Source organism: Lepisma saccharinum, chromosome 10 (assembly GCF_977018435.1).
Source record: "Lepisma saccharinum chromosome 10, izLepSacc3.1, whole genome shotgun sequence".
NCBI classification, from domain to species: domain Eukaryota; kingdom Metazoa; phylum Arthropoda; class Insecta; order Zygentoma; family Lepismatidae; genus Lepisma; species Lepisma saccharinum.
Genome location: NC_139238.1, coordinates 28,784,869 through 28,806,727, shown reverse-complemented (window position 1 = coordinate 28,806,727; position 21,859 = coordinate 28,784,869). Strand labels below are relative to the sequence as shown.

Genomic DNA, 21,859 nt, shown 5'->3' with positions numbered 1-21,859 from the left:
AAAAGTTTACAGCCATACAGTACTGACAAATATAGAAAATCCAGCAAAACATGCAGGCTTGACCAGGGCACGAAGCTGGGTCTCTCGCATACAATGCTATTGCTCGAGTCAGTATTTTGTTAAGGGTGGATATAAATCATGGTTCTTATTTAAATAGATTTATTTTATTAAAAAAAAAACATGCTTAAGTTGCTTGTATACTTTTCGGCACCATACATACATTTTTTTTAATTATTATATATAGAAAGGCTTTTCTGGTAAACGGCTCTTCAAAATGTTTGATTAAAGAAAATAGAAAATGTGTAAATATGCAGTTTCCCGTTTCTGATATTGTAAATATGAACCTATTTTGGAGAAGTTTGTCGAGTGTGTTATGAAGCTATAATAAATTCAGGAACTTTTCTTCCAGTGAAAATATAACATTCTGGATGTACTATATAATTGTAAACTTAATATATTTTTTATAGTCCTTGTAGCAGAATTTTAGCATTTTTTTTATGATAGTTTGCAATATATCAATTGCCATATTTATTTACAGCTTAATGATAATGACACTACTTACAGCTTAACATGATTAGCATTTTGAACATTTTTGTGCACAAAATTTTTGCTGTTTTTTCTGTAAAAAAATATGGAATTTTAAATGTCTCCTATCTGAGAGCCTAATAAACAACATTCAATGATTACGAGATTAATGTACTTTCACCAAAAGTGATTGTGATATCTACAAATTCCTTATGCCCACTATTTTATAAATTATTTCTTTAAAGTGAATAAAAACCATGATTATTTTTAAAAAGTCACCTGATTTTGTTTAACTAACATTATTTATGAGCTTTTAGGTAGTAGTAGTTATATTAAATATCACAGCTTGTGCTCTTTTACATGAGTAGAATTATCTATCAGTAATACCACAATGGAATCTGTTGCCTTTGAAGCACTGATGACGTAGATGGTGCCTAGTTCATCCCAGTATATACACGGGTCGACAATTGCTAAGGAACAAACATGTTTTGACCAATAACTTTTGACTACGTGATCAGGTTGCAACAAGTGAACAATATATAAGTACAGATATCAGTTAAGGTTTATTGAGAAAAGATGACGGGGATTCCCCATCAACCAAAGAAACAGGACACCATAAAGCAAAACCAGCATAAACAAAACAAAGTGAGGAAAGCACATGAATCACAATTTGGCATGTGTAGAGTGAGTCCAGAGGAAATCAGTATGGCGTGTGGCCACCGAGGACTGCACAGCAAGCTGCACACCTGTTCGGCATGCTGTCGATGAGAGTGTTCGTGAGCGTCCACACATTCCGAGAGCATCACACGCATGTTCGATGGGATCGAGATTCGGTGAATATGCAGGCCAGTCCATGCGGGTGATGTTTTCTCTTTCCAGTGTCACTGTCACTTGGACAGATCTGTGTGGCTGCGCATTATCATCCATGTAAAGAAAGTCACGACCCGCTGCACCCCGAAAATAACGAACATAACCTTCCAGGCTCTCGGTAGAATACAGTGCTGCAGTAACGGATCCTGCGGCGAAGATGTGGAGTGGTGTTTTCCCATTTTTCATTATGCCCCCCATACCATGACTCCGGGTCCCCCATACCGGTCACGTTCACAGTTGTGCTGTGCATGATATCGTGTTCCACGTTCTCTCCACACCATTTGATGTCCAGAATCACTTGTCACACAGTACCGCGATTCATCGGAGAACATCACATTTGCCCATCTGTCTTGGTCCCAGTTACGATGCTGCACACACCAGTGTAATCTGGCACGACAGTGAGCTGGTTTTATTATACCCACCCTTAACTGGCTTCCGGGCATACAACCCACCACTACTCAGTCATCGTGTAATGGTTTTGGGGGACACATGGACACCTGAAGGAAAGACAAGGTCTTGAGCAATTTGGGCTGGAGAGGCAGATCGATTCCTTTTTGCCACCTGGACGATGTACCGATCCTGGCGAGCAATTGTACACCTTCCACGACCTCCACCATGCATACGCAAAGCTGTTCCTCTGGTACGAGTAGCCGTCTGAAGTCGGGAAATGACACTTTTCGATACCCCCATAACACGTGCCACTTCAGTGACACTTCGCCCTGACTCCAGCTGACCAACCACTCTGCCCCGTTTGTAATCACTTCTCGCCATCTTCCTACACACTTCTTCTGTTGCATAACAGTGTTGCACTGCCAATGGCCTCTACCGTGCTTGACTGTCTCCCGTGGGTACCACTTCCTGCCACAGCACTGCAGTCTTTTCCTGATAACGATACTCCAAGCACACACGTTCCTTTCCGAATGGGTGCAACGATTCCTTGCTGCCCTCTATTGGTCTCTTTCTGGGAAAAAAAACTGACATGGAGTCGTGTATGAAAAAGATTGTTCCTTAGCAATTGTCAACCAGTGTAGCTGTATATTACCTTATGAGGTAACAGCTCTACACTGGAAAAAAACTAAGCACCACCATCATAATCACTGTTTCAAAGGTAACAGATTCTGTTGCAGTAGCAGTTACAGAGACAATTTGACAAAGGTACAATAGCGGTATAAAAATGGGGTTAAATGATGACTGGCTTGGCTCAGCAATGCCACTGTAAGCCAGGGAGCAAGGTTCGAGTCCTGGTTGGGCCTGTATTTTCCACTTAAATTTCTGCATAGAGGAAATTAAAATTGGGACACATGCACAGAAACGCCCAGGCCAGATCTCAAACCTGAAGCTTTATATGTCGAGTTTGCAAGTAGATCATGCAATACCAAATGATCTTTCCATGAAGAAACTAAATGAATTATGCATCCTCTTAATGAGAGGACTCCAATGAGCTCTTGCCGTAGAAAAAGATATTGTGCATTCACACTTTTATATTACGAAGCCAGGGTACATGAATTACAGGCTATTTATCAGCCACTAACTGGTATATGAATATGCCTACACCAAAAGAATTCAAATTAATCCTTGACAACATGGCTGTATTTCCGATACCTTGTACTTAAGGATTCCAGGTTCAAGGAGGCACACCACACAGTGGTTCAGATCCCACTTTCACTATAGGTCCAATCCAGACGAGCATAAACTTTAACTTGTATTATTTTTTGACATTCTCTTCATTCGTAACATATAAATGACAGAAAAAGATGGAAGAGAGTAGGAAGGACATTAAATATGAAAAATGAATCAGAAAGCAAGCACCAAATAATAAGAATTGGTAAAAAATTTATCAGCCTGACTAAATCAAAAGATAGCATCAGACCCTGTCCAACACAGCCTTTCACTCTAGACTTGTACACATGAGATTGGGGTTTCGATACATTAATGCTCATACTATTACTAAAACATGTTAAATATTCAATCACTAAACCACTTTGTTGGCTCATGTTCAGATTGTGTAATTCTGTTGTAGTTCTTCCTATTTTTGAATATTTCATGTTGTTTTCTCACATCTTGGGTAAATCCTGGCAATGAGAATGAATGATGAAATGATTGAGGACAGGACAAACACAATGATACACGCAATACATTACATGGGATTTGAACCTTGGATCTCTGGCATTGCAACACTTATGTTCAGGGTTGGCATTTTGCCTGGTTTTTTCAAAAAAACAAAGTATTTTTTATTGGATTTTTTCAGGTTATGTTTAAAAATATATATTTTAAAAATGAAATACATTTTTCCCTAGTAGTAATGAATCATAACAGTCAATTTGTATTGCTTTACACCCTGTCCCAAGTATCTGTGGAGCAGGTGAACGAAAACAAGTCTCTGCGCAAGTAGTGATGCAAGATGCAAGTGTTCTACCAATGAACACTTGAGAGGGAAATGGATTGCGTGGAGGGGATAAGCGACTGCAGTTACCAGCCTTCACAGCAATGTGTACTGCTTTGCAGCGCCCCTGTAAGCCAGCCACGGTGCCTCAGAGCACCGCAGCACACACTTTTGGAAACCACTGCCATAGACCATTAAGTAATCCAAAAATACTATGCAACACAATGTTTTAAATCTGCTTAAATACAGTTTGTTCACAGTTGTTTTTCCTGTTATTTTTCTGGATGTTTCAAGCATAAACACCTCCTCCGTGTATTAACCATTATAACGATAAAACATGATTTTATCGTTGTTATTATTATTATTATTAGACTTAGCTTTGCTTTTTAACTACAGTCCGGTTGAGATAAACTGATTTCAACTATTATTATAGATTTCAATGTTTGAAGGAAAGAATAACCAATTACCTTTACTTTCTTTTATTACAGAAGAAAACTAAGAAAAAACTTCACAAAAAAATTAATTAAAGGTACACACTGATTCGCTGGTGGTTCTTGGTTTACATGAGTAAACCCAATACAAGAGTTGACGCCAGTACTTTAGATTATCTCGGTAAAAGAAATATAAGAAAAAAACACTCTCACATATATTTATAAAGAAGAACAAATTTAACCTTTTTACTCACGATTACATGGCCGGCCTTTAGAAAACATAAGCGCTTTTCAACCTTTAGTGGGATTTTTTTCATCAGAAGATCAAGCTTGTGGGGGTTAAAATACGAGAGCTCTCGACACTGGGGATCACTTCACTAAAATCCTCGTTGTTCTGCCTTCTTTTCCCGACGATCCTTGGTGTCTTGTCGCTGGAGAAAATCCTTCTCTGCAACCTCGGCATCACTGACTGAAAATCTGCTAAACTGCTGCAGAGTGAGTTCACTTCCGCACCATCTCTTTTCTGGAGAGCCTTAATGCCGATTTAACGTTTCTTGTGCCTCTGCAAACAACGGCAGACTAGCGTGGTCTTCCGACTGAAGAGACTACTTTACCACTTCGCCAAGAAAATGTCACCTGAGGCATGCAAAACTCAACAGAAAGAGCACTGAATTGCGCGACCACCTTCCAGTCAAAATCTCCTCGCCAACTCCACGAGCGCTTCCTTCCCTTTGTGTACTGGACTCAGTCTATTATTTCAAAATGGGGTGTTTCGATTCCTTTTGCTTCTTTTTCCCGGAACGTTCTGTAAACAATCTGTTACAGATGCCCCTTCCCCGAAGAGACATTAGATGGACTGATCAAGGAGAGCTAATGTCTTTTAGAGTCTATTCATCTCCTTGAATTTTTGTTCAATCCTCGTATATATTTTTCACACTCACATTACAGTTATCATTTTTTTTTAAAAAAAAATACCATCAACCTTTCCATCTGTTTTACATAACAATCGTTCTATTTTTTAACAAAAATTTCAATAGAAATATAATATCAGATCAATTTTTACAATCATAATAGTGATATTCAATTCCGTTTTATTTTATTTTCCAACCTCATACTATGGACATTTTCGATTAAAGTATATGCATAACCACCATTTTGTAAACATTCAAGCGTATTCATCATCCTATACAATCTTTTCATCACATATTACATATCTTCATACATTACATATCTCTAATCAACACCATTACAATATTTATTATATATATATTATTTTACACAAATCCTTTATCTGTTTACCATCATTAACTTTTTCAGTTGTTTTCTTTTACACAAAACTAATTTTGAACACACAGTATCATCTTCATGTACCCAGCTTCTATCTTCAAAATCATCAAACTCTCCAACTTGTTTTCACAAATAAACATATTTTCTAAATTTTACAGCCTTTTCTTTATCATCAACCTGACTTTTTATGATTATTAAAAACCACATTTTTTTTAACAATCCTACTCTGAAATATGCCCTTCGGCTGGTTTTGGCAGAATAGTATCAAAAATTATTATTACTTTTACTACTATCTTCAAATAGGATGCCAAATATGTGTAGATTCCTTCAAAATAATCTTAATTAGTAAACCTTATTATCATGCCATTAATAATCAGTTCTTACCTTTTTTCTTCTTCTTCTTTCTTTTACAAAGTATCAGCTAGCTCATTTTTCTAATTTAAGGAAATTCTCTCATCTTTAATATGTTGACCTTCTAATAGCATTTTATTATTCACACTAGCAACAGAATTCAACATTTATTATATATCAGCATGTACATTAATATCATCATTATTTCGGTCCACCTTCGACCTACTATTTTTCAACATTTCCGGTCCGCCTTCCACCTTATATTTATGTGCCTCTCTTGCACTATATCTTAATACACACTGACTTTTACCTCATATAGCTATGTCCAAGAACTCTCATCACTTCATCATTCTATTAATGCTATTTAACCTTACTTTCTAAAGAATTTCCTCAAATAACTTTCTTTTGAGCATGACTGTTCCATCTTATTTGTTCTTCATTATTCTTAACGATTTTGAGGCTTACTTCAATTTTTTCTCTTTCTCTTTGCCATTTTTTTCTTATTACAAAGTTACTTTCAAATTCAAATTTTCATTATCTACCTGCTCATTGACAATAATAGTTACCAGAGCTTTTATCAAAACCATCATTAAACTTTTTACATTGAACCACAACTAGCTTTCACATAACCTATACAAAACAATTTTCAATTTTCAATAATCATGGCTCACAACAACATACACACATTTTTTTTTTGAACAGCTTATTTACATTTGAACAATTTCCATCATTTTATCAAAAACCTACATAAATTAATGATTATCCACATTTCTACAAGTGAAATGGAAATTTCGATATTTTACATAAAATGTACCAACTTTAGGAAAACATCATTATCAATCCACTACTCAAAATATCTCTTCTTGAATTATCCATCTTGGTTGTTACTTCCACTTCTAAAGATCCCTGTTCGTCGTAGCTATCATGCCTCTTTTTCATCTTCTTCTTCTTTTCTTTCTTCTACTTGCCTTCACTCTGCTTTTCATTTTTCATCTTCTTCTTCCAACTTTCGTCAAGTAGAGAAACTAACAATCTGCCAAAACTATTTGTATTATCTCTTTTTCTTAAAGTCTTTTCTTTTCGTTTCTTGTTGCCCGTTAGTATATTTTCCTCACTATGAGAATCATCACAAGCAACTTTCTTCCTTACTTTCTTCTGATTCTTCTTGTCTCGTTTCTTTTTGGACTTCCTTTCACGCTCATCAGATGAATGCATTGCTCTCTTTTCTGGTTTCATCTCTTTCATACTTGTGTCTTTTCGTTCTGCGCTGACATTCTTAGATCTTTTATGAACTTTCTTCTTCGCTTTCACTGACGCTTCTTCAATTTTCTTTACAGCTTTCAATTTCTTTCTCTTCATTTTCTTTTTCTTTTCCGAAATATATATAAGCCTCATTTTACTTCTCTTCCTTCCACTGATCAGAGTCATTTCTGGTATCGTCATGTCTAAAGTTATACATTGTTTAACTTTAGGGCACAGATCACTTTTCTGGGATTTTCCATGAAAATTTTCTTCTTTGCTTATCACTTCATGAGATTGCTGTATTCCGAGTGACTCATCTTCAACTTGTTGCCTTTTCATTCCCAACACGCAAACTTGATCCTCTTGAATCTGTACTTTCCAATCTGTCTCTCTTTGTTCATTTTCTATAGCCAGTTGTACTTCATCAGAATTATCCTCTATCATTTCGCTCTTCTCACGGACCTCATTACAATCATATTTCACTTCATCTACTTCATCTATCACGGAGTGACATGATGCATTTTTATCCTGAATAACGTCCTCCATGTTTTCTATCCTAGTGACTTCCACTTCCAAAATGACTAATCTTCCATCCATCTTGTCATTTATTTTTTGCATGGAAGCATTTATTATTTCCTTGAGTTCCAATTTATTCTGTTCCTGTTTCTGCTCCAATTTCCTGTATAAGTCTTCCTGCACGAGCCTATCTTTTTCCTCTTTCTGTCTCCGTTCTAACCTATCTTGTTCCATTTTCTCGTATAATCTCTCCCATTTCAATCTATCCTGTTCCTTATTTTCTTCCCACTTCGGCCTATCTTGTTCCTTATTTTCTTCCCATTTTAGGCATAAGTTCTCCTGCGCTAGTCTACTCTGTTCCATAAATGACAAAATTGAATTCAAGACATCATTTTCCTTTCTCCGACCAACGTCAACTTGACAACCAAATTCGTCGCTTTCTTTCGAAACACCCTGTTTTTTTTTTTCGTCTATTTTTTCATTATCATGAACTTCATTTCCAGCTCCGTTCTTGCACTGCTTGCAGGAAAAATCTCTCTCAACGCAGTCTTTATGCACCCATTGTTTACAGTCTGAACATTGTACAGCAGCGTCTGAAATCAACAATCTGCCGCAACAAGGAGCTTTCTGTATTGTACGAGCCATGCTGCCGACAAACACGAACGCAGGTTGCAACACTCAATATTTACATAAACATCGCCGACAACGACGCAACACAATGTATGTTACCCCTTTCATTTTTTTTCTTTAACCAAGACAATCTAAGGCAACTCCCGGGTTTCGGCACCATATAACGATAAAACGTGATTTTATCGTTGTTATTATTATTATTATTAGACTTAGCTTTGCTTTTTAACTACAGTCCGGTTGAGAAACTGATTTCAACTATTATTATAGATTTCAATGTTTGAAGGAAAGAATAACCAATTACCTTTACTTTCTTTTATTACAGAAGAAAACTAAGAAAAAACTTCACAAAAAAATAATTAAAGGTACACACTGATTCGCTGGTGGTTCTTGGTTTACATGAGTAAACCCAATACAAGAGTTGACGCCAGTACTTTAGATTATCTCGGAAGAAGAAATATAAGACAAAACCACTCTCACATATATTTATAAAGAAGAACAAATTTAACCTTTTTACTCACGATTACATGGCCGGCCTTTAGAAAACATAAGCGCTTTTCAAACTTTAGTGGGATTTTTTTCATCAGAAGATCAAGCTTGTGGGGGTTAAAACACGAGAGCTCTCGACACTGGGGATCACTTCACTAAAATCCTCGTTGTTCTGTTTTCTTTTCCCGACGATCCTTGGTGTCTTGTCGCTGGAGAAAATCCTTCTCTGCAACCTCGGCGTCACTGACTGAAAATCTGCTAAACTGCTGCAGAGTGAGTTCACTTCCGCACCATCTCTTTTCTGGAGAGCCTTAATGCCGATTTAACGTTTCTTGTGCCTCTGCAAACAACGGCAGACTAGCGTGGTCTTCCGACTGAAGAGACTACTTTACCACTTCGCCAAGAAAATGTCACCTGAGGCATGCAAAACTCAACAGAAAGAGCACTGAATTGCGTGACCACCTTCAAGTCAAAATCTCCGCGCCAACTCCACGAGCGCTTCCTTCCCTTTGTGTACCGGACTCAGTCTATTATTTCAAAAAGGGGTGTTTCGATTCCTTTTGCTTCTTTTTCCCGGAACGTTCTGTAAACAATCTTTTACACCATGTCAAATTATAAATTTGCCATATTTAATTGTCTGGTTGATTTCGTCCAAATGGAATACGTAATACAACTTCAAAATTATGTGGCTGTTATGAAAATGGCAATTTCAATGGTCAAAACATCGGTGACCCTCAATTTGGTCCCCCATGTTCCCCATATATATATGCACTATATTTCAAAACATTTATGTCAAACTATAGCTTACATGATGCCCTAAAATTCTTAAAAGAGTTTCCTTTCTTAATCTCCAAGAATGTAGTTTAGACATTTGAAAGTATCATCAGAATTTGGAATCTATCTCATCATATGAAAAATAATTTTTTCATCTACAATCTTGAAATGCTTTGAACAAATGCAAATGCAAAACAAAATCATTCCCGAGGTGTATCTAGTTGTGATTAATTCCAGTTAAAAATTTATCAATTTGCTGCAGTTATTGTGGTCTCAAAATTGGCAACTTACCCCACCCTTCCTAAAATGCACACTGCATTACAGAGATTTTATTAAAAACTGAAAACTTAAGTGATGCCCTAACATTGCTGAGACTTGTGTTTATTAATCTATGAAAATATAACCTAGTCAAATATGACAATAATTTAAAGTTCTCACAAGACATGTTAAACCAGTTTGTCATCTACTATCTTTAAACAAGATGACCATTTCTTCTCAAATACAATGTGAGACCAGTGACGTGCACTGAGGAGTAGCTAGTCTAGCAGAGATAGATTAATCAATCTCATTCTGTAATTATTTTCAAATCCCAATATTTATTGTCTTGTTAAAGCCACAGTTCATATGCAACACTTTCTTTTCCACGCGCTTCTCGTCCATCGGTGTGATCCGCGGGCAAAGCAAGCTGGCTGGATACCCTAGCTTGCTCTTCTTCCGCCTGACCAGTTTCCAGGTAGAAACGGCCGGCCGAAGGAAAAGGAATATTTCTACCTCTACCTCCCTTGCACCCTCTGCAATGGTTGAAAGCCCATGGTTTCAGGTCCCCCAGTCTATCTCCTATAGGACAGATAGGGGATTGGTTTCCCTTCGATTTCTTTGTAAATCCTCTAATCCTTTTACACATTATGTATAATATGGGATGTAGTTTTATTATTTATGAAATGGAAACGTGTTATGTGCAGACAATAAATAATGTTATGTTATCTTTAATTTTTTTTAAATATTTTTTTTCAAATATGGAATATAATGATTACATTACAAATATGTGCTCAGGCTCTCTCTCACTCTCGTTTTAGTAGTGTTTTATTTAAATATACTAATCTCTTGGCCTCCAACGGATGTATTTATTTGGGCAAGAGAACGCACGTTCATATTGTTGTTGGTTTCGTTTATTTTACTTCGCTTTTCTGCCACATTTGGTTATCGCGAAAATGAGGATGAGTGATGAAACTGGTGAAGGGACCTCAAACAATCCAGGCCGGGATTCGAACCTGTGATGAGCGTGCATTCTTGTTCCTGTGTTGTACTCTGCAGTGAATAATGTAATAATTTGAAATGAAAAATGTATCTCAGAACTCGAAAAGACAAATGAATATTATTGAAGAAACTACAAAAAGTGTGTTTTGTTACCTGTTTTGTTTCTGTACATAAAGTGGACTTAAAATACCAAATCAACCAACCGTGGGGGAATGGTTATCACAACACGCTACGACACCAGGAGTTCCGGGTTCAAACCCCGACCTGGGCATGGGTGTTCTTTGTGTTTGTCCCTTCATTAATTTATCGTATCATCTTCGCAATTAACAAAATGTGACTAAAAAGCGATGCTAAGTAACAAAATTCAAGTCAAATCATTGATTGATTGCTTGATTTGGTTTATTTTACTTCGCTTTTCCGCCACTTCTGGCTAATCGCGAAGATGATACAATATAAATTATGAAGGGACACACTCAAAGAATACCCAAGGCCAAGCCAAGATTCGAACTCAGGATCTCTGGCTTAGTAGTCAAATCATTTTTATTTTATTTTCGAATGGGGGTGGGGGTTACGTGTACTTTTTTAGTACTCATTCATCATTTTGCAATCTTTTCCTGTTATTGACGTTCTATTTTTAGGAATACTGGGCCTAAAGGGGAAGGGGTATGACCCACACCAACCCCCCCACCCCTTGATCACGCCACTGATTGCTACCCCAAGTGTCGACGTCACCGCACGTCACAGTGTGAGACCAAGCCTTCAAGTTATCTTGCAACTAAAAAGCTTCGCATTTATGGCAGTTTGTCATAAATAAAACAACTGTGATTTTCCCACCATTCCCCTCCTAAGCTATAAAATATTGTTTTAATAGTTTTGCTGCAAAATTGCGGACCAATGGAATTTCTAAAATAACTCAGTTTAATTCCTTGGTATCAGTTTGTTATATCGGAGACACTTCAAAATCATATTTTGTGTTTCGTATGGTTTGTACTTACCAATTGTGTATTATGGAACATATTTGAAGGTGCCATTAAGGTTTTCACATGATTAGAAACATTTTTACACTAAAATAAGCCATTCCTCGAAGTGTTACGGAATGCACGTCATGGTGTGAGCTCCACAAAACATTCACGGATAGCCCCAAAAACAATTTGAGATCGTATAACGATCCACGAATAGTCCCAAAAACCATTCCTGGATAGCCCCACCGACTATTCACAGAAGGTTAGGTTAGGCAAACATAGTTAAAAAATGGCGTGGTTACGTTTTTGCTTAAATTGAAGCAACGGGGATTGATTTCCGGCTGAAATAGATTGAAAGATGAAAGATAATACCTTGAAGAACTTCGACAATGCTACAGAAACTGATTTCCTAAGTAGTTTCTCCTGTAAATTTGAAGAAAAGTGTCTCTGGTATAACGAACTGTTACCAATTCCTTATACTCTGAAAATGATTTCTAGAATGTTTTCGAAAAATAAAATAAAAATGTAGAGCATAGCAAAATCAGTTTTTCATCCACCATTCCACCATCTTGAAACAATTTGTCTAATTTTGCTCACAAGTTTTCTAGCTGCAGAAATAATTTCATGTAAATGATTCTAAATTTACAGCAGTTATCATGGCTACTAAATAGATGACTTATCCCTCTCTGCCCATAGACTCTTAACGACTCATGCATCATAATTTGATAATTTAATTGTCAAATTATAGTGCAAGTACATAATGTGGTACTTTAGTATTACACAGACTACCCGATTACATCCGTTTTACCTTCTGAGTATTGGCCCCAGTTTCAGGATCGACAAAATTGTACTTAACTTAACCTAACCTAAAATTTAACGTAGACAAATGAGGAAGTCCATATAATACTAAAGTACCCATAATGCTCCTTTAAGTTTTGTGCACAAAGCTGAAATTGTGATAGATTATGAAGGTGTATGACTTACATGAGTATGGAGCTCCTAACCAGACATAAATAACATTTATTTTGCATACGCAAACCCATATACCACGATTAACGACATTTCAATAAAATGTACTCGATTTTCCCTTGTAATGCTTAAACATGCAAAACTTTATTGTATCAATTGATCATCACAGTTGAAACTATGATGTGCCACTATGGTTTCCCCACATAAAGAAGTGACTGATAACCAAAGTGCTACATTTCAAAATTATAAACTTTGTGCAAGTATGCTACATCAATCAATGCAAACGATTTATCTAAAAATTTATGATACTTTTTCTTTTTTCTTTCTTGGATATATAATATTTTTTTATTTGTGTTAAAAGTCCATTTCTAGCAACATTTGAGGAAAATAGCCTTAAAAACCCATTGTGATTTGTATTACATTCATTATTTTTAGTATTATAAGCTTCGCTAAGCCTTTTCTTTACAAGTTTTCCAAAATTTTTTGACAAACGTAGAAGCTCACAAGTATTTAAAGCAAGAATTTACAATATTTTCTGTAAAAACGCACTTTGTGACTGAGTTTTTCTAAGAAAAAAAATAAACTTGGGGAAAACTGGGCTGGGCCCACCCAGGTCAACCCTGCTTATGCTGGCAACTCCACTAAAGCAATTCCAGTTAGTATGATTCTGAGGTGCAAGTTTTGACTGTTTAGTTCGGAACTAATATTGGTATACATGCATTTTTTACAATCTTGCACACAGACAGATTACCTAGTAAGTATGAGTAATTGTGGTGAAAAAAAAAAGCTTCACATAATGGTCACACCTGCTTTCTTATTGAAAAAAAAGTGATGATTATGCAGTGAAATACAGTAAACTTGACAATATTATTTTGAAGACTTGTGATTGCGAAAAATGAGTCATTGAATAAAAAATGGGAGGAAAGAGAAATATAAAGTTTCAACACACTGAGCAACAGAAAAAGAAGACATTGTTGTGTTCAAAATCTTGAGACTTTTTTATGTCCCACCAGGCTATTTTGCTTCATTATCAGGGCTCGAAAAATTCCGGTTGCCAGGTCGCCATGGCGACTAAAAATTTCAGCCTGCCGACTGTGATCATTTGCTGTAATATGTACGAAATTTTGATGATTCTAAGTTCAAATTGCAGTACATCGTAAGTCAGCAATTTTTTTTTCCTATCAACGTTGTGAACATTCCATAGAGTCAGTAACAATTTCTTACCCTTTGTCCCCCAACATCCCATTTCCTGCTTTCTCAAACAATTTAGCAATGTTTTGAATACCGTGATGCTCAGCATCTTATACAGAGAGTTTCAAAAGTCGCACAATCCAAACTTTGGAAATGTATATCATGAAAACTGTAAGAGATGTTTACACCGGGTTTTCTGCATTATAAAGCCTCATCCATCGAGATATTTTTCAATGCTTAAAATTATCAGTTCACTCCGTACAGAAAATTATATAAATTAATAACTGACGGAAAGTACCATTCAAATTTTTGCAGAAATGAACTTCTGAGTAAGAAAAATATGCAAGAAATCATCGAAGGGTCATAATTAGACATTTGATAACTGATGCCATGTGAGTCTGTCATTTGCGACCAATATTGGTTATGTGCAACATTTGATGAATTTTTGACTGGCGATTTTATGGGTTGAGTGAAAAGTGCCATTTCTGGTACATTTATCCGTATATGTCAACACTAGAAGGTTGAAATATTGCCAATACTTGTATGCAACATGTGTCTAAGTATTGGCTATACATTTACGTGCCGAAATTGGACTCTTGAGAGAATACTAGGCTGCCCTTGGCTCACTATCATTCCTACTGTGCCTGCTTTTTTAAAAATTGATTCAGCATGGCGTATTCATTGGAGCAGTGCGTGTGCATTGCTAAAGAGTATTTACTACTCATTCTTACACTCATGTGCAAGAGGTTTTCCAATAAAAATGCCCTGCTTCTGCTGTACCTCACAAAGCAACTGTTTTAAAACCAGTCAAACACCAACAAATGATCCCACAAATTGTTTGAGTTAGTATTTATTGTTGAAAATCAATTCTCAGATGTTTTCCGCAAATTAACAACGACTTTTAAAATAATGTAATTGCTTTTATTTAGATAAATGCTAACATAAATTTATGAACCCAGTGATAGCCTGCAGGATTAGTTTAGTGCAGAAAACCCGGTGTAAATATCTCTTACGATTTTCATGATATATATTTTCAAAGTTTGGATTGTGCAACTTTTGAAACTCTCTGTATAAGATGCTGAGCATCACGGTATTATATCTGGGAATACACAACTAGAGCCTAAAAAAAATCAAAATTTCTGGGTATCATTCTGGATAAACACCTTAGCTATACAGAACACATAAACATGCTACAATCAAAATTAAGTAGTGTGTGCTATGCCCTTCGAGAAATGGTAGACATCTCAAGCACCCAAACTGTAAAGTGCCTTTATATGGCAAACTTTGATGCTTTACTAAGATACGGGATTATGGTTTGGGGTAACAAGGGCCACTCCAATGTCCTTTTTACGCTTCAAAAAAGAGCTATAAGAATCATAGCTGGAGTAAAGAAAACTTATTCATGTAGAACTCTTTTCCGGAAACTTAATGGGTAACAGTTTCATACATCAGAGACACATTTCTTCAATTTTACACAAGAAACTACTTACGGAAATGAGTTTTTCCAAGGTTTACAACGTTCGTCGAGGTATTTTCTTTCATCGTGGAATATATTTGACCGGGAAATCATGTATTTTTGAAGAGAAATATCTCACTGACGCACAATTGCCATTGCTTTCATTTGCTTGCCCCACGACAACCGGATGCTGCGAACATTTGATGACGTAAGCCCCTGTCAGTGTTTCAATCCCCCCCTTTCTTTTTACTATGCTTGCCCAACGTAACCAAACCTAAAATGTTTTGTGGTGCTATCGGTCAGTTACCGTGCATAATAGTTCGTGGGGCTATCCGTGTATGGTTCGTGGGGCTCCGTCAGCTACCAATGTATAATTTCCATTGGTGACGAACACAACCGTAGGTATTTTTCGGTGAAGAAGGTTGAAACACTGCATACCCACAACTTGAGTCAAGATGTGCCCACCATAATGTGCGTTATGGAAGCGAAGAAAGGAATAAAAAAATTTAAAAAAGCACTCCGAATGTGAAAAATTGCGTTTCTGTTTGTGTAAACAGCATAATGGCACCTTGAACTATGTTCCGCAATACACAATTGGTAAGTACGAACCACGCGAAACCCAAAATATCCGATTTTAATGTGTCTCCGATCTATGAAACTGTTACCAACTTAATGTGTTAACTCTCCCCTGCATATACATTTATGAATGCTTAATTTATGTTAAGCAAAATATTTCCAACTTTGCCACAAATTAGGAAATACATGGCCTAAACACAAGAAATAAAGACAAACTTCACATGTAAAACACTGCCGCCTTAACTTATGTAAGAAACTCTTCCATAGATCTCTACAATAAACTACCACAAGATGTGAGGAAAGAACCAAAATTGATGATATTCAAGCACAAGATAAAATCAGTGCTTCTGAAGCACGTTTTTTATTCTATAGCTGAATACATAGAAGCGACTTTTACATAAGACAAATGTACATAATGTAGTATAATCACATATTATTCTTGTAAAATTAAATGTCAAATGAAGGTGGATAATTAGTATCACCTAGAAGTAGGCTGTAATGTTCTATATCTTCTCAGGTTATATTGTTTTTGTGATTTTGATATAATACCAGGGTAAGACCCAATTTTTTACAAATTTTGGCTATATATGTTGTATTTGTAAAATCTATTAATCTAGTATTGTATGACATGTCCTACATTACCATGTACTGTAATTTGTACACACGGGTAGTCCTTGGACGCAAACTAAACTAACCTTCACAGTTATGTTTGCCTGGGCAACCACAAAATTGATCAGAATGTACTTACCATTTTTTTTTTCAGTAACAACAAAATAGTACCCTTTGTTTTTCTTTTGGCTATTTATCTTATCTACGCTTAAAATTTACTCTCACAAGTCACAACATGGTTTTTCGAACAAATTTTGATTGATGCACCATCTATAGGAAATTTTTCGAACTTCGCCAATGGTGCTTTACATTTAGTCAATTAACGCAATGCCATATATAAGGATAACACATATAGTTGTCTGTAAATTTTTAAAAAGTTAATTGTAAATGGCAAATTATTTTCCTGTCATCTTCCCACATGTGGCTTTCTGTGCCCTCTTTACCCTTTGTTGTATGGCACGGGACAAACAAGAATACCATGTCTATTTCTAATCTGTGTACCATGTGCAATACGAAGTATGCGTACGAGGTTAGGTCTGTTATGTTAGGTTCCATTAGCATAAATACAATGAAAAATTATTAATTAGGCTAAGAGAACTAAACATAGCTAGCCTAATCTAACAACGTAGGCATTTGGCCTAAAATGAAAAAGCCCTCATCCGTGACGTCAGAACACAATGTTGCTCAAGTGTTGTGCGACAAGAGATGACCCAGCGTTGCGCGAAATCGATGCGAGAGGAAATTTAAGGAGAGAATTCTGTCGAGAACACAAACAATACCGATCGAGCCTGCAGAATATATATACAGAATTTGTTTTCGCCATGTATCGAAAACAGAATCGCCACTGTTTTGTGCCTGGCTGTTTTAGTGGATATCGTTCGAGTAGAGGAAAAAATGCTGTTTCAATATTTGCTGCTCCAAGAGAAAAGGATAGATTAGCTGTGTGGAATCGAGCAATTTCCAGGGCTGACAAAGAACTTAGTCACACATCTGCTGTTTGTGAATTGCATTTTGAAGAACAATACATTATCAGAGATTATGTTCATATAATAAATGGTAAGGAAGTAAGAACGCCAAGGGGGAAGCCCATGTTGACAAAGGACGCACTGCCTACGAAGTTTCCTTATGTTTCAAAATACATATCAGAATATGTTTCTAAAGAGAGAGAATGCAGGAAAATTCGTGAACCATGTGCAAAAAAGTCAAAGAACACTGTAGCATTTGTTGAAAGGTTGTCAGTTTCCTCACTTAAAGAAAACCTAACTTTGCCCACACAATTTTGGGGAAGACATGAAATTGAAAGATGTCCTGATATTATTGCATTTATGAAATGTCAACTCGGTGGAGTAACTAGTTTATACGTTGAGAAGTCAGTAGTGTTTAAGAGTGAAAGTGATAAAACAATCTCTTGCAGTGTGTACACAAGAAATAAAAGGATTAAAATTATCGAATGCATTGAAAGTATATGTCAAGCCCAAGATATATTGCAGGAAACGCAGCTACTTACTTTGTGTAAAGGTGTTGGAACTGTAACTGAATTTTCTTCTGTCCAACAGTCAAGTGCAAGGATTGTAGACGATATGATTTTTAGCAAAAACTGTGCAATTGTAGGTAAATCTCCTAATAATTCTAGGTGTATATCATGTAAGTATACAAGAAAGCTAATGTTGAACATGAGATCACGAAACAAAATGAAGGAGACTAAATACAAGCTCTTACTAGGAGAGACTAAATATAAGCTTTTATTCGGCCAACAAGCTTCGAGCAAAGATAGCAAAATGAAAAACTAAATTCAGAAATTAAAAAGATAGGCTATGGATCGAAAAATTAAGTGTTTCACATTTGATGACAGTAAGCAATGAAGGATAATTGTAGGCTTTGTTGACTAAGTTAAGTTCAAGGAAGAAGGGTCCAGTACACCATTGTCCAAGAGTTAAACATAACTGGTAGAAGGCAGCATTAAATGTTTGCCAGAAAGCATCTTTTCGGTGAGAAGAATATGTAAGAAATTATCAAAGGACCATAATGAGATGACTGATGCCATGTAAATCTGTAATGTGCTACCAATATTGGTCATGTGCTGTATTTGAAGGATAATACAGTGTTTTTTAAAAATAATTTTGGACATCAAGAACCCTTGAAAATACTTTTAAACTGAATCTCTGTTAAAGACAAAAGGTAACAGTTCAATATATCGGATACAATTTCTTCATTTTTACAGAAGAAACTACAGAGCGATTTTACAATACCGGGAATTTCTCCATTTTGTTTGAAATTCGGCATACTCACTAATTTTGGCCCCCTAATCACGAATCTGCAGTTAAAATTTGGCGCTCACACGTGGAAATAGCAAAATAATCTAAATTAAGTTTTTATTTCTACACCCTTTATTTCCAAATTTCCCACCGATTCCGGGCTCCGCCCCTGGGGTAATTGACCTACCGCCCCCAACCGCTAACGCGGCACCGCCTTTATCTATAGAGTCCCTATGAAAGGCATGTTAGAAATTGCCCGGATTCACCTGCCCCCAAAGAAGCACCAAATTTATACCTGAGTGCCAAATTTTAAGTGCAGATTCGTGATTACAAGGCCCAAATTAGTAAGTATCCCAAATTTCAAACAAATTGGATAAATTCCCTGTATTGTTAAATTATACCGAAACTACTTACGGAAATGAGTTTCTCTAAGGTTTCCAACGTTCGTCGAGGTATTTTCTTTCATCGTGGAATCTATTTGACCGGGAAATCATGTATTTTTCAAGAGAAATATCTCACCGACGCACAAGTGGCATTGCTTTCGTGGGGCTATCCGTCAGCTACCCGTGCATAATGTACAATTTGCACACGTGACGAACACGATGGTAGGTATTTTTCGGTGAAGAAGGTTGGAAACACTGCATACCTACAACACTAGTCAACCTCTGCCTGCCATATTGTGTGTTATGTAAGTGAAAAAAGGAATAACAAAAACTACTCTCTATGTGAAAAATTGTGTTTGTTTTCGTGTAAAAAGCATAATAGCACCTTGAACTATGTTCTGCAATACACAATTGGTAAGTACGAACCATGCAAAACAAAATATCCAATTTAAAAGTGTCTCCGATATAATGAACTGTTACCAGACAATACAATGGATTCTGTTTATTTCCTGGACATTCTTGACATTTAAGCAGTGCTCAAAAAATCTTCAGGGCCAGACACCAGGAGGTAAAGCTAATGAAAATAAAATACATCTTGCATATGTATACATTTTTTTGAGCTTTCAATTTTTAGAGGTATAAATTTACCACTGTGTTGAGAGGCTATGCATTGATGTATTACTGTAGTTTAAGAAATATGGCCGATTTATCAGAATTTTTTGTAAAAATCTGATATTCCCCGGACACCTATAACTTCTTCGTTTTGTCAATTTTTGACATTTCTACTTGCCTGCTTCGCGGAACATTCTTTAAGGTGTATTCACATTTTTTTGATCAAAGTAATTGCAATTTTTCACATAATTTTAACTATGTTTGCCTAATCTAACCGAAACTAACCTAACCACACGTCAATGCTTCGTGGGGCTAGCGTCAATGGTTCGCAAGTATTTTGCAATTTCTAGATCCTGATACTACCACGACACGAAATTTTAACTATGTTTGCCTAACCTAACCACACGTCAATGGTTCGTGGGTCGGAGAATTAATTTTCAACAAAGAACATGAATTTCCGCTATGAAACATTCCCACATCACACAAAACACCTTCCAGACAGGCACGTATCCAGAGGGGGGGCTTAAGGGGCTCGAGCCCCCCCCGAAAGTTTTAGGTTTACACTAGATAAAATGAGGTTTTTTTGTTTCTTGTGGTGTGAAATAAAATAATGTGACAATAATTTAAGGAAAGAAATAATTATCGAGGCAAGACGGAGAATGTTCCGTAACCCTGTTATTGATAATAGCACGTATCCAAGATGGGGCACAGTGGGCTTGACCCTCTCCCCAGGAAATTTTTCACTTTACGTTAGATAAAATTAGGTTTTTGGCTTCTTAAATAATGTGAAAATAATGTAAGGAGAGAGATAATTATCGAGGCAAGACGGAGCATGTTTTATACCCCTGTTATTATTAATAGCACGTAGCCAAGGTGAGGATGAGGTTGCTCGAGCCCCCCCCCCCCCTCAGGAAATTTTTAAATTTACACTAGATAAAATTAGATTTTTGGCGTCTTGAATAATGTGAAGATAATAAATTTATAAATCTGAGAGAAATAATTATCGAGACAAGACGGAGTGTTCTATAACCCTATTATTGTCAATAGCACGTATCCAAGGTGGGAATCAGGAGGCTTGAGCCCCCCTTCAGGATTTTTTTTCTGTTTACACTAGATAAAATTAGGATTGTGGCTTCTTGAATAATGTCATGATAATTTGGGAGAAATAATTATCGAGACAAGATGGAGAATGTTCTATAACCCTGTTATTGTTAATAGCACGTATCCAAGGTGGGGTTGATGTGGCTCGAGCCACCCCCCCCCCAGGATTTTTTTTTTATTTTACACTAGATAAAATTAGGTTTTTGGCTTTTTGAATAATGTGACGATGATTTAAGGAGATAGACAAGTATCGAGGCAAGACGGAGAATGTTATATAACCCTGTTGTTGGTAATATTGCACGTACACTTTTCTTGCGCTTTCGGTAATGTCTCAGCGCACTTGAGGACTATGTAGAGACTTGTCAGCATTTGGAAGCTGCACAACAAAGGTAGAGCCACACGTAGGGCGATTCGTTGTAATTTCTAATCTCTGGAAGGCGGGAGAGGGTACGTTCTTGAATGAGAGAAGGAGTCAATTACTGGCGATATTAACGAATTGTTTTATCTGCAGAACGTTCTACAATATAATGAGGATATAAATACGCCGATTCAATTTTTCGATTGATCTGTACAAAGAATCGGTTAATGAGATTTCAGAGGTAAGTGTGACAATTCATACAGTCGATTGGTGATCAGATCAGTCAGCGTCCTCTGGTTGCTTTATAAGATATAGTGATTCGAAAATGAAGACATTGACTACAGCAGAACTTCCGGGGCCTCAGAGTAGTGCTAGCTCGGTTCGAGGGCCGAAGAGATCAAGGCCTCTCTCTCTCTTTCTCTCTCTCTCTCTCTAAAGTGAATATTTCATCAGTACCGGATATTAAACTGCATAGATCAACTGAAAATCAAAGTTTTGAGTGATGATTTAGTTTTGCGAGAACTAAATTTCGTATATGCAGTCTGAGAATTTCATGATATAAAAAACTACTTTTGTTTAAGCCTAAACTGTGTCCGGCGACAGTTACTTGGATGTGTTACAAAACTGGTTGATGC

The 21,859-nt window shown here is 36.6% G+C and overlaps 1 protein-coding gene across 2 annotated transcripts in view; it reads right to left on the bottom strand.

The window, feature by feature from the left end:
- LOC145994286 (mitochondrial import inner membrane translocase subunit TIM14) overlaps nucleotides 1–16,965 on the bottom strand; it is a 34,757-nt gene extending 17,792 nt beyond the window's left edge. The window contains exon 1 of one of the 2 annotated variants that reach the window (XM_083130390.1): nucleotides 16,655–16,965. In XM_083130390.1, the coding sequence (XP_082986516.1) occupies nucleotides 16,655–16,657 (3 nt within the window). In that variant the 5' untranslated portion in view covers nucleotides 16,658–16,965. Of the gene's footprint in view, nucleotides 1–16,548; nucleotides 16,570–16,654 lie in introns of those variants that run through there. The other variant, XM_083130391.1, reaches the window with a different exon arrangement.
- Nucleotides 16,966–21,859: the final 4,894 nt, after the last annotated feature.